The sequence below is a fragment of the Hippoglossus stenolepis genome, chromosome 15 (genome assembly GCF_022539355.2).
Source record: "Hippoglossus stenolepis isolate QCI-W04-F060 chromosome 15, HSTE1.2, whole genome shotgun sequence".
NCBI classification, from domain to species: Eukaryota; Metazoa; Chordata; class Actinopteri; order Pleuronectiformes; family Pleuronectidae; genus Hippoglossus; species Hippoglossus stenolepis.
In genome coordinates, this window is record NC_061497.1 from 12404887 (window position 1) to 12418162 (window position 13276).

At 40.6% G+C, this 13276-nt stretch overlaps 3 protein-coding genes across 3 annotated transcripts; 2 read left to right on the forward strand and 1 right to left on the reverse strand.

Moving 5' to 3' along the window:
- Positions 1-2223: 2223 nt before the first annotated feature.
- Positions 2224-6088, forward strand: bud13 (BUD13 homolog). Its single transcript, XM_035179180.2, has 9 exons — positions 2224-2438; positions 2593-2680; positions 3403-3487; positions 3574-3789; positions 4263-4552; positions 4639-4741; positions 4927-5065; positions 5202-5465; positions 5708-6088. The coding sequence occupies exons 1-9, from the start codon at positions 2299-2301 to the stop codon at positions 5799-5801; spliced, it is 1419 nt and encodes a 472-aa protein (XP_035035071.1). The 5' UTR covers positions 2224-2298; the 3' UTR covers positions 5802-6088.
- Positions 6089-6970: 882 nt separating this feature from the next.
- On the forward strand, positions 6971-8893 carry snrnp35 (small nuclear ribonucleoprotein 35 (U11/U12)). The gene has a single exon (XM_035179181.1). The coding sequence runs from the start codon at positions 7202-7204 to the stop codon at positions 8024-8026; it is 825 nt and encodes a 274-aa protein (XP_035035072.1). The 5' UTR covers positions 6971-7201; the 3' UTR covers positions 8027-8893.
- A 340-nt stretch (positions 8894-9233) lies between these two features.
- si:dkeyp-69c1.9 lies at positions 9234-11573 on the reverse strand. The gene is made up of 5 exons (XM_035179182.2): positions 11210-11573; positions 10933-11088; positions 10330-10425; positions 9638-9890; positions 9234-9551 (listed from the first exon to the last, which is right to left on the reverse strand). Exons 2-5 carry the CDS (start codon positions 11066-11068, stop codon positions 9470-9472), a joined length of 567 nt encoding a protein of 188 aa, XP_035035073.1. The 5' UTR covers positions 11069-11088; positions 11210-11573; the 3' UTR covers positions 9234-9469.
- Positions 11574-13276: the final 1703 nt, after the last annotated feature.

Consider the following 13276-nt stretch of genomic DNA (forward strand, 5'->3'; position numbering starts at 1 on the left):
AGTAATCTAATCACTTCTGTGTTTTTCCTGTGCCCTTCTCTTTTCTGCCCCAGTGCTGCTGATCCCAGCAGAGTGCAGCGATCAAATCTCTGTGTGTGTTGAGGATGACAAGGACCTGAGAGTGGACTGCATGATCGAGCTCAAGTCCAACAAGTACAACAGCTATGAGTTCTCCTGGTCCTCTGGAACCAAAGAGTACCTCATTAACACCAATGTGTCCGGCTCGTCCGCAGAGAGCCAGTTTAAGGACAAGAGCTACGTGCAGGAGCTGGAGCCCCGGGGCTACAGACTGACCCTGAGCGGCTTCACGGAAACACTCCCATACAACACCACCTACATGTGCAAAATATCGGGGGAGGTTGCCAGTATCAATGTGGAGGCAGGTAGGTGGATTGATTGTTTGGTGGTGTGTGCGTGAGACTAAGTGAGTGGGATAAAACTTCAGAGAAGTTTTTGTTACTTTTCATCCTCTGCAGGTCAACTTGTCCCGTGTTCAGCTGTAAGCGTGTTTGTGAAGAGATCCTGCTCCTGGATCGCCTGTCTGCTGCTCTTCTATCACACACAAAGCTAAAGAAATACACACATACGCCCATAATTAACCACACTTAACCATCTCTCTGCATCCTTCAACATCCCGACAATACCACCCCACATTAAAAAGATGTCAACAGCTTGCAACTACTCTCCTTCCCTTGTATTCTTCCTGTAAGGCCACTGAAGTAGTATCCATCTGTTTTCATCACTCTCTATAGAATGAATGAAGATGACTCAACAGAAATGTATACAGATGTGCTTTTTTGCGGCAGGGACACACTGTATTGAATGTGTATAAAATTGCACTAAGTAACGTGTCAAGTAAATATTACTTTGTAAGCTGCAGTGTTTGTTTTCAATAAAGAATATTTGCTGTTTAAAGTCAGACTTGCTGTGAATTCCATGTTCATCATGGGACAGAACTGGGAGCCACAAGGTCCAATAGAATATTACACTTCATTTTTTTTTAAAAAGCTGAGTCATGCACACATGCTCCATTATGTTGGAGACTAATGTTGACTAACAGTAGAGCTTATACCTCCACTAAGGCACAACAGTGTGGTTGTGAAACCACATTTAGTTTCACCACATACAGGTTTTTTACTTTAATCTGCACCAAATTGCACACACTCATAAAAATCAGTCCCTTAAAAACATGACAGATTTTCACAAGTGTGTGCAAGATCCATTATTCTCTGACAAATAAATGAAAATGTAGAAAAAATATCCTATCTTGAAATGTTAAAGAAAGTGGACAAAAATTCCCTGTTCCAGATCCACACCAAAATGTATTGGGTTCTTTCGTCATGCCCTACCCGTCTACAGAATTTCATGGAAATCAGTTTTTGTGTGATTCTGCTAACTACCAAACAAACAAACACAAATAAAAACATAACCACTTCCGTAGAGGCAATAATGAGAGCTTATGTGTTACAGAATTAGAATTAGAACATCTGATGAATGTTTTAAAGTAAAATGGTTAGAGTTCTCAAGCTGATCTACAGTGCATATAAACAAATGAACACGCCCTTTGGGAGCTGTTATGTTTTATTGTTTTACAATATCAAATCAGAGTAAGTAAATTAAGCTTTATTGCAGACTCATGGGTCCTTCAGTGTGAACATAAAATAAATAAATGACTAAATACAGCAAAGTCAGTTTCATGTGGCTTCTCTGACACTGATCAAATCAATCAATCAAAGTTTATTCGTACAGGCCATATTGACAAATAAAATCGAATGAAAAAGATAATGTCCACGCAAAGTGACGTGAATTAATTATAAATATACTTATTACAACTATAAGATAATCCTTTATTAGTCCCATGATGGGGAAATTTGCAATATAACAGCAGCAAGAGTCAAAAATAGGCATCAGTAAGCAATAAAAGGTAAATATTAAAAAATAATTTCAAATGAAAAACATGAATAGAATAAAACTCATATATACAGTGTACAAACAAAATAAACATGTGCACTGTGAGAATATGTAGAGTGAATTGATTGCACATGAACCATTATATTGCACTGACAGAATGAATATTGCACAGTTAAAATAGAAAATACTTGTTTGTATAAGTATTCTCAATATGAGACGCATAAATCATCCCATATGCAGTAAAAAAAAAAAACACATTTTCACAGCAGACATGTTGACTTGAGCAGCAGAGACTTGGACCGAACCAGCTTCCATCTGGAGTTTGACTGAGAGAGCAATAGACGTTCTTGGCCCTCGGTGCTCTCCGTAGTTTCCGACAACACAAAGATGGCCGCCTCCGCTGGACGCAGTGAGGGAACAGAACTTTCGAGAGCGGAATACTTAAAACGATATTTATCTACTGATGAAGATGCCAAGAAATCAAAAGGGAAGCTTAAAAAGAAACGAAGTAAGGTCCCGGAGAGAGGGTGAGTTCACGGGCGCGTTTAAATGGAGCTGTTTCCGGCTAACGTCTGTGTGTTAAGCTAGTTCATGTGTCTGCGCTCTCATTTCAAACTGGACGTTTTGAATGAAATCGTGTTTGCAGCGTCACCCAACTCACTTGTAATTGTTTTGTTTCAGACTGAAAATAGTAGACGACGATATAGACTGGAAACAGATGGTGGCAGAGGAGCAGGAGGATGAAGAGGACGAAGAGGAGGCTCCAGTGGTGAGTTCACTTACTGCTAACGTTCACTAGCTGTTCAACCGGAGTCCATTCATTTTCATGATGTAGACCCGTGTTTCTGTTTGCTTTCCTCTGGGGTTCATTTTATAGTTTGTTATGAAAAATTGAATCAAACTTGATCAAATTTTAAAAATCATGCCAGAACAAACATGTCTTGAGATAAGAGTCCTCTGTCATATGGCGAGTGTTATTTTACATCACGATATCAACACTAGAGCTGCAAAGATCAGTTATTATACAATAATTATATACAAAATAATCTGCAGATTTATCAATAGTCATCGGATCAATCGATAGTCTCTTAATTATTTGCTTCTATGGCAAATCCTGATCACAAACTCTGGTTCTTTAATTCCTTTTATGTCAGTTTCAAATAGATTTTTTTTAAACTATTAAAAAGTAACAATTGAGAAGCTAGACTGAGGAAAATTTGCCATTCTTTCAGTCAGTCAACTAAGAATTTATTGCTTCTGCTTTAATTGTGATATTATTTTTGGTTCATCATCACATTGAAAAATCATATCCAATACTGCCATAATGTAGTTATTCTCATTGATTTACAAGAAATGCCTTTTATACTCCAATACAAGCAGAGATAATAAAAGATATTGTTACAAAATGCAAAATCTATCCTCTTTATTAAATTTATATCGCCACATTGACAAATGTTTTCTTTAATCTTAGTCTCTTGATTTTCCTCTCAGGTTGCTGAGATGATTGATGATCGACCAGAAGAGGTCAAACAGCTGGAAGCCTTCAGAACCGGCAATAGATGGAAAGTGATTGGAGGTAATTATTGTTTGTAAAAGAGGCAGAGAGAACATTTGCCATTGTGGTAAAGAGCATTGTTCACTTTGAGTGTCCTCTTCTTATAGCTGATGAAGATAACGACTCAAGCGGAAGTCAACATGACTCTCCAGACGCATCTCCAACCAGAAGAGATCGCCACGACTCTCCGGACATATCTCCTCCCAGGGAAGGTCGCCACGACTCTCTGGATATATCTTCTCCCAGGAGAGATCGCCATGACTCGCCAGACTTGTCACCTTCACGTCAACACTCCAAGAAATCAGGGAAGGGACAAAGTAAAGGTGAGAAGTAATATTTGAGGCTAAATCTAATTTATTTTTGCATTGGGCAATATGATATGAACAAAAATAAAAACATCACGATAACCAGAAGACATCAGCATACGTGGTTAAGTTATTGTCCTGTTTACAACCATCTCATTTGATGATTTGGTCAAACTAAAACAGAATTTTCTTTAAGTGCTTAAGAAATCATTTTGTGAAAACTAACTTTAAGTTAGAAATTTCTTTGGAGTCTAATTTTGGATAACAACATTGTATATGATGCTATATAAATAAAATAACAATGAAATTTGATAAACTATGAATCTGCATGTATCTCCATATGTCCAGTCAAGCTTTTCCCGTCCTGTCATCCCCTAATAGTACAACTGGCCAAACAACTTGTGCACAGTTGAACCAGTTTGGTTCAAGTGTTTAGTGGTATAAACATTTATATGAACACTTGTCTAAACAAGTAATTATGTATTTGTCAGATTCTTCACCCACTGGAAGACAGCCTAGTAAAAAACGCTCACCTGATCCTTCTGGCTCACCACTGACAAAGAGGGATCAGAACAGGCATGATTCAGACTCTGATCAGTCTCCTCCAAGGAAAAAGCCAGTAAAGGTAGACGCTACAGACCTCGACCAGTCTCCTCCAAGGAGGCGCTCAAAAAGAAAACAAGAACCTGATACTGATCAGTCTCCACCCAGGAGGCGGCCAAAGAGTGGAAGGGACTCAGATGAAGATCTGTCACCTCCTCGTAGGCCTGGCCAGTCACAGGTAAGAAAAATGTGTTGAATTCTAGATGAATTATAAAATTATGTTTTTCTCAGATAGCTGTGTTTACAGTGTGTGTCTGCTTTCAGGGGCTGCTTTCTGGTGGACATGCAGGTCTGGTTTCTGTAGATGTTTTAAGGAAAGAGAAGGAAGAGAACCGCCGCAGAGAAAAAAAGAACAAGCCGCTGGAAGGTTGGCTCAGCTTTTCTCTTTTAATGAACTTTACCCTTCACAGCTGTTAACTACAAAGTTCCCAGGATATTCCATTCAAATGAGTCGCGTATACTCCAGCAGTATACTGATTACTTTGGTCATAGCTGAGCTTTGTTCTTATAAATATGTTACTTATGTTTTACCTGTATTCCTGCTTTGAATAGATGAATCACGTAATGCCCAGACCGTGTTCCGAGACAAGAGTGGTAAAAGGAGAGATCTGGAATCGGAGAGAGAAGAACAGAAGAGGAAAGCCGGAGTAAAAGCAGCAAAGGATGAGAAATATGCCCAGTGGGGGAGAGGGTGAGTTTGCAAACACTTACTACTTACACTACACCAGAGAAAACTACAGAGAGTGATTTTGACCGTGTCAATTCAAATTTAAATGTCTTATGCTTCGACTTGTTTTCCGTAAATTAAAGTCAACGTGTGTCTATAGGTTGGCCCAGGGCCAGATGCATCAGCAGAATCTTGAGGATGCAATGCATGAAGTCCATAAGCCGCTGGCACGTCACTCCGATGACAAGGACCTTGATCGTATGTTGAGAGAGCAGGAAAGGGATGGAGATCCGATGGCTGCGATGCTCAGACGGAAAAAAGTTCGGAGCACAAATATGCCAGCAAAACCTCAGTATAAAGGACCACCACCACCTCCAAACCGATTCAATCTTCCACCAGGATATCGCTGGGATGGAGTTGACAGGTGCAGTGTGTGTTTCTGTAAAAGAGTGAATAAATGGGATGCATTTGTAATTGGATTAATGTGACCACAACTTCAAATGATTCTCTTACATTTAATTGTGTTATAGTCCAGGTCACTTTTTTGGCTTTTACATTGAACAAGATTGGGCACCGTATTGAAAGTTTGCTGTGGTGCATCAAATCAAAGATGGAGATCAGGGTGTGATTTGCGCAATTGACGGCAGTTTTTAATTTCTCTTGCAGGTCAAATGGTTTTGAGAAGAAACGCTACTCGAGGATAGCAGATAAAAAAGCTGTCCAGGACGCGGCTTATAAATGGAGCGTGGAGGACATGTAATGGAAATCTGAAGCTGTTGAATTAGGAGCAGAGCTGAGGTGCAGGGCTGCTGAACTTCTATAGATCTAGTTGACACAGAAAATCTGTGCTAGTGAAAAGTTGTTATTTTTTCACCTTTCCAAAGCAATTCAAGTGCTGTACATTAGAGTGCTACAGACTGAGAAAATACAAACTTTATTGTACATAGCAGAGGGGTGACGGTATCTTTATGATTTTGTAAGAACTGATTCAATGTGGAGCAAAAAGAGATGTGTTTTCACAGTTTTATTAAAAATCTTTTTTGTAAAGTGTTGCCCTGGACCTTTATTTTTATTTTTTAATGATTTTATTTTTTTGAAATGTGTGAAGGTCAAATTTACCATGAGAAAGGTATTTTGACATATTTAACATCTGTGTGTCCTGGTTCCATACTGTCTCAAATGTGGAGTTATTCCTAAATCAAAATGGCAGATCGCACATACCAGACGATCAAGCTCCAGAATTAACCACAGGTTAAACAGGAAATGCTGCCGTGACATGTAATAACATTAAAAGATGACATTTATGTGTTGTCATTTGGGTTTCAGCAACCTTGCATGGATAGGACTCCAGAGCTGGAACATTTTAATGAAACGGAACCGTCATCAATATTACTAATAACTAATATTACTTAACTTAAGTCCCTGCCTTAAATCCAAATGTCTTCTCTAACAGGGGTTATTGGTCCCACATGCTATTACTTGCAGCAGTAAAGTAGACACGATTACTTCATTGGGGACATTTAAACATCAGTTTTTTTTTTAAGTAACTCTGACATTTGTGAGGTATAAATTGATAAATTACTTTGCCCAAAGTCAAGATTGAACCTTCACACTTCACTTTTCAGCAGATGCAGATAAGAAGTCTCAACTGTGTCGGAGATGAAATCCTATCAGCTTCTTAGCTCTCGTATGGAGGTCCATTCTCATAACAACTAGCAAGTGGGGCTTGAGTTGGGATGGTTAAGTGAAATTTCATTACCACTTTATATTTCAAATAATCACGTGCAGTCCTTTGAATATATTGTATGTCTGGGTCAGAGGACAGTTTCTGGTGAAAAGGCAGGTATGTATGGAGTGTATATTATTTTTAGTAGCATTTTTAGTCTGTGGATATTTGTAGATTGCAATATGAGTTCTGATTATTTAATATAAAATATTTTTACCAAGAGAATTCTGGATTTGAACTACTACGTGACATATTTAATGTTTTTGTTGTTACTCTGCATATTATATCTATCTATATATTTATTTATTTCTTTATTTGAGTATTATTACAAATGTGTTACCATACAGGTCATAATTTTGACGCCGTCTGTCCACAGCGTTGGTGATTAAACTGGTTTCAACTCACAACGAGTGAGTAGGAACTATTATAATGCGATGGACAAGGGCTCGTTTCACCACGGGGTGTTTTTGTGGACGGACGCGCAGCTCCCGGTTACTCTCAGGGAACACTCTGGAGCTCATGGACGAAAGGAGACGCTTGTAGCTTCGTTTCGGGTAAGAATGGTTGACTGGAATCCCATAGCGAAGGTGTACGACCCGCTCAAAGCTGGCAGCATCGACGGGACGGACCTGGAGCCGCATGACCGGGCGGTGTGGAGGGCTATGGGTGCCCGATACAAGCCCAACAAGGGTGTCGCCGGAGATCCGCTGCTCATTCTTTTCGTGTCTCGTCTGAACCCCCAGACCACCGAGGAGAAGCTGCACCAGGTCTTCTCCAAGTACGGAGACATCCAGCGGCTCCGGCTGGTCCGGGACATCGTCACGGGCTTCTCCAAGAGATACGCCTTCATCGAGTACAAGGAGGAGCGCTCTGTGGTCCGGGCCCGCCGGGACGCCAACAAACTGGTGGTGGACCAGTACGAAGTGTTCGTGGACTTCGAACAGGAGAGGACCCTCAAGGGCTGGCTCCCGCGGCGGCTCGGTGGCGGCCAGGGAGGGAAGAAGGAGTCCGGGCAGCTGCGGTTCGGCGGCAGGGACAGGCCGTTCCGTAAACCCATCAACCTCGCCGTGGGTCTGGTGCAGGACCGGGGAGGTGGAGGCAGGGAGTGGGAGAGACATGGGGCGAGAGACAGGGAGGACCGGGACCGACACAGGGAGGGGGACTGGGGCAGCAGAGGGAGGAGAGATGACCGGGACAGAGGCAGAGAGAGGGACGACCGCAGGTACCGGGACAGGAGCAGGCACCGGGACAGGAGGTGATACCGTGTGAAGCAACATGACTCTCACCTTGATGGCGGTAAAACCAAACGAAGAAGAAGACTCTCCCCTGGTTCATGTGCTGCCTGGGACAGATGTTCATCCCAGCTGCTGCAGCTCCTCGAATGTGAAGCCAAGAAGGCAGTGGAAGACAGTTGATGAGGTTTGCACAGGTTGGGACAAGTATGGCAGGTGGACAGTTTAACTTCTCGGTGTCATACAGACTTTAAACCGATGAGGACATTTGAAGGCATCATATGTGGTAGAACCCACTGATTTGTGCTACGCTTGTTCTATGCTCAAGAGATTGCGACTAAAGTTTTAGCCGCTTCTCTGTTTCCTCATTCATCGTCAGTTTAAGTTACTAAAAATTTCCAATTGTTCTATTTTTAATTGGTGGCATTTCACTCTTTTGTTATCTATTGCTATTTCTGGCACTAGCAATGTTGCTAAACATCATCAAGCAAATGTAGAGTCCACCAATAAGAGTTATTAAAGGTGAAACTGCATTAGTTACAATTAAGGCTTGATTTGTGTTCTTAGCCAATGGAGGTTGTTGTTTTTCGGACATGTTCAAAACCACTCATTTGAAAACGAAAATAACAACACTGATAACTATAAAATACAAGAAATCATGTCCAGACCATAAACTGAATAAAAAGATGGACGGCAAGACAGCTTTCTAAAAGTAAAGCCAAATCATCTCGATTGCCCCCTGGTGGCTATATGGAATATTTTACCTTCATTTTTGTATAACATGAGGAGACGTGTCGTTTCTCTTTATTTACAGCCTGTGGTAGAGACAAAAGCTAAATAAGAATGTGCAGGATGTCACTTTTAAAGTGTGATATAAAACTCATCAAACTCTCAGTGCTGTGGAGTTTTATTGCAGCTGTTTGATGCCTGATCCTGCACAGAGAGGCAGGTCATGTTTCAGGTATGGGTCATCAAGAGGATTGTTTTCTCTCAAGCTGACCGCAGGTATGTCTGAACGCATCAATATTAACTCTAAAGGTCTTTTATTAGCATTAGCTCTTATCCAGTGACTCACACACCAGGCTGTGGAATCATTGGTCCATTAGTTCTTCAGATTGATCTCACTGCTGGGAAATTCATCATTTGTTTCGAAACGAAAAATCACGAGTTACAGCATAGTTCACGAGTCGGTAACAAACTAAAAAATTGCTCATAAGAACCCATAAGACGGGTATATATTTCACCTCTTCAAATCCAGTTTATTGCTGTGCAAGGTATTATGTGATTATGACATCATCACCGGAACAAACTTGGATTCATGGCAATACAATGAAATTTCACAATAATAATAGCAAGCAGAAAATGGTTAAATAAAGACATCACAAGCGGGTCTGGGGTGACAAGCTGATTTCTTACATATGGTAGACTTTCTTTGAGAAGCCATGTTGGGTTGTCAGGACGGGGCTGCCTTCAGTCCGCTGGCCCGGCATACCTGGGGTTCATGATGGGCCAACCAGGGTACGTCTCTCTTTGAACTGTGTTAAACTCGATCCTGTGAACCGAAACACACAGACTCTAATGAACTGTTCTCTACACAATGCTAAAGTACACTGTGGTGTTAGTACAACTCTCTCCCACCTGAAGGCCGGGTTGATGCCAATGTTGTCCGGCTGCGGGAGGGCGGGCGTTCGCCTCCTGCGGCAGGAGGACTGGGGAGGGAAATCCTTCTGATACTGAGACTGCATCTCTGCTGTATCTTGTTCATTTTTCACTGCTGTTGCTCCCTCCCCTGGTTCCCTGTCCCCGCTGCTGTTTCCTCTTCCTGTTTGTCTCGAGGCGGGGGGATGAGGACAGTGTGACTCCTGCTGTGTGCTCTGTGCGATATGGCTTCCTGAAGGTATTCATGAACTTGTTAAAGGGTTTCCATTTCAACACAGATTTGAAATGTCCCATGAAACAGCAAGTCTTTCTGTCTAAGGAAACCACATCCATAAAAATATATGTATAAAAACTTCACAAATTTAAAACTTATAACAATTCACACGCTTAGTTGCAGACTTCATTTCTTCTTCGATGTTGTTAATACCCTATAATTCTTAAATATGAACATTGTTATTTATCTTATATCATGTTTGTCATACAATTGATTCAACTTTTAAATGACAGAAGAAAAAAAACATAAATCACTTGCCCTCACATGAACTTTTCCAAAACACCCTCTCATGTATATGACACACAACACGCTGCCGGGCATGTCTACTGTCAACACTGAAACAATAGTCGGTGCTTATCTCAAAACAGATATGATATGATAGAGTTTACACTGTGACCTTTGACTCTGTCTGGTCGTGGGACTGGCCTGAAGCAGAACGCCTCTTGTGACGTGGTCTCCATCTTAGCAGGAGTGTCCGGGTAGAGGAGGAATCCTGGGGAGGTCCGGACGTAACAAAGACGGAAAAAAGTGCTTTCGTTAGAGAAAAACTGTTTTCTGTTTTTCAGTACTGTGCATGTTTAACATGAAACAGTATTAAGAAGTTATAATAAGTTATTTTCAAAATGTATTATATTGAATACGATTTCCAATTTACACATTGTCACCGCTTTAATAATTTCACTTAATATTTACTGAAATGCTTCCAATCAGACTTTTCTATTCCGAATCTTTGTAATCTTTGTTTGACTTAAAGAAGAATAAATAGTTTTTCTCTTATTTACAACATTACAGGAAATAGGTAACAAAACTAACTAGACATTCTGAGACTCATTTGCACACATATTTGGAACATCCGTAGGTCATGCAAATATACACAAATACACTAGCAGACTAGGAACATGATAAATAAAAAAAACCTTGTATGACAAAATAAAATATTGATTGGACGCATCTTGTATACTGATCCCAGAACATCACCAACAACGCAGCAGACCTTTACCTGCCACAGACGGCAGCTCCCCCCTGTAGGGTCGACCACGCAGAAGGAATTCGTGGCGAAGTGGTTGTTGTGGGTTGGCATTTTGGATGAACATTTTGTCTCTCGGCTCCTGAATGTCTTGTCGGCTCACTGGCATCACCAGCAGCTCTCAATCTTTGATGTCGGACACAAAAAATACTGTAAAAATGACCCCAGGTCTAGTGCTGTCAGTCGCAAAAAGTAGTTGTGATTAAAAATGGCCTTATTAGGTAAGTAATATACTGTATTGCTTACCTTTATATGAGATATACTTCTGCAGTTTCCCTATACCGTCTATGTGTGAACCTGTGTGCCAGGCATTATATAGAGTTGAAGCTTGTTTACTGCAGTAGTCATGGCATCCTATTCTTCTACAGAGCACATACAGTGGTTACCAACTGAGACAATAAAGCACCAACAGAGAGCTGAAGCTTTGCAGTGGCCGCTTGCACAGTTTTAAAAAAGGGATCATAATCCGAGAGACTGGCGCTTCTCAGCGAGTAAAAAATACTAAGCTAAGCCTTGTTTCTGAGGAAACATGTCTAAATCACGTTTTGCATCAGTGATGTACAGTTTGTACAGTAGCAAGTACAGCGATGATGAAGTAAATCAGACTGCAGTTGTGTTAAGTCGAACACACACCAAGTTGTCAGAAAAGAGAGAAAACATGTCTATTCAGTGGTTGCCCCGAAGCATCTGGGCAGCACTCAGTAATGCTCTGAGCTGCCGGGTTTCCAGCTGGCACAAATCCCAACTATATTTCTTTCACATCGGAGGCTCTGGTTGAGCCTGTTTCTTCTCAGCAGGGAACCCTATACTTGGGGGGAGTAATGACCTTATCTACCACAGTTTCACAATCGTGTGTGCACATAGTTATATTGTCTTGCTATGTAGTTTGTACAAGGACAGTTCACAGTCAGATAACAGTTACAAATGGTTTATATGTCTATATTTTAAACAGTTTATAAGTTATATAAGGTTATACAACTTATTTAGGTCCAGTGAGTTGGATTAAGGTGAAAGGGATCTATTGGCAGAAATTTTATATAAAATAATCCTATTGATGTTTTCACTAGTGTGTTTCAATTAAATTGTACAAATTGTTGTTTTCTTTACCCTAGAATGAGCCATTTATATTTAAATACATTATATTTACAGGGAGCCATTCCCCTCTACAGAGGTCGCCATGTTTTTTACAGCAGCCCAAACTGGACAAGCTCAACACCTTTTGAGTTTTTATGACAACTGAAGGTTTCCACAGGTTCTGTTTCATGTTTGGAAAGGGAGGGTGAGGTGAGGGGTATTCAGCTGCAACATGCAAATTCACCACTAGATGTCACCAAATTCTACATACTGAACCTTTAAAACCCATGTGAAAATTCTTTGCAACACTTTAAACTTACACACACGGGTATCATATATGTAGGTGAATTTGATCTGATTAAATTGTGGTGTTGCTCTATAATTTTGCATATCAAAATAGGTACAAGAGATTCCTGTTGTAATGTAAGCTGTTAGATTTCTTGATTGGCTCTCTTCTTCTTTGTAATGTGAGCAGTATCATCTTCCGTCATGAATATCTTTGCAGTATATAATGAAATCCAATTGCCTCCTGTTCAAAAACGTTTTCTGTCAAAAGGTCAGTTTGTGATGATTCCCTAATTCTAACCCTAACCTCAAGAGATACTGTAAGTTAATTATAGTGTTTAAACTCACATCATCTTATTCTTAACTGGTACGTGAACTGACTGACTTTGAGGACATTATCATTCAATCACACAATCATTTCAGCACTTTCACTTCCACTGTCAAGAAATTGTATGTACATACAACACACACGCATGTTTGTACTTCTATCTTAGTGAGGACACTCATTGGCATAATGCATTCCCTAGCCCTTTACCCTAAACTTAACCTAACCTAAACCTAATTCTAACCATAACCCTAAAACCAAGTCTTAACCCTCAAACAGCCCTTTGATAAGTGAGGACCGGCCAAAATGTCCTGACTTTCCAAAAATGTCCTCACTCTTAAGGGTCTACGCTTTAAATGGTCCTCACAAAGGAATAAGTAAAGGAAAACACACACACACATACAGGATTGCATAGCTATCCTTTTTAAGACTTTACATTGACATCCATTCATTGTAGCCAGCCCAACCAAAAGCTTACCCCTAACCTTAATCATGACCAATTCATTTCTAACCCTAACCACAATTCACATCCTACCCCCAACCCTCAAAAATGACATTTGGTCTCATTGGGGCCTTGGTCCCCATGAGGTCTGCTGGTCCTAACAAGGTCAGTGTTTATACTGGAAAAGGTCC

Coding starts and splice junctions, on each gene's coding strand:
- bud13 (XM_035179180.2), top strand. CDS start 2,299: ATGGCCGCCTCCGCTGGACGCAGTGAGGGAACAGAACTTTCGAGAGCG. Junction 3,790..4,262: donor AGGGAAGGGACAAAGTAAAG/GTGAGAAGTAAT, acceptor TGTATTTGTCAG/ATTCTTCACCCACTGGAAGA. Junction 4,742..4,926: donor AAAGAACAAGCCGCTGGAAG/GTTGGCTCAGCT, acceptor TGCTTTGAATAG/ATGAATCACGTAATGCCCAG.
- snrnp35 (XM_035179181.1), top strand. CDS start 7,202: ATGGACAAGGGCTCGTTTCACCACGGGGTGTTTTTGTGGACGGACGCG.
- si:dkeyp-69c1.9 (XM_035179182.2), bottom strand. CDS start 11,068: ATGCCAGTGAGCCGACAAGACATTCAGGAGCCGAGAGACAAAATGTTC. Junction 10,426..10,932: donor GGAGCTGCCGTCTGTGGCAG/GTAAAGGTCTGC, acceptor GGACCTCCCCAG/GATTCCTCCTCTACCCGGAC. Junction 9,891..10,329: donor ACGACCAGACAGAGTCAAAG/GTCACAGTGTAA, acceptor GAATACCTTCAG/GAAGCCATATCGCACAGAGC.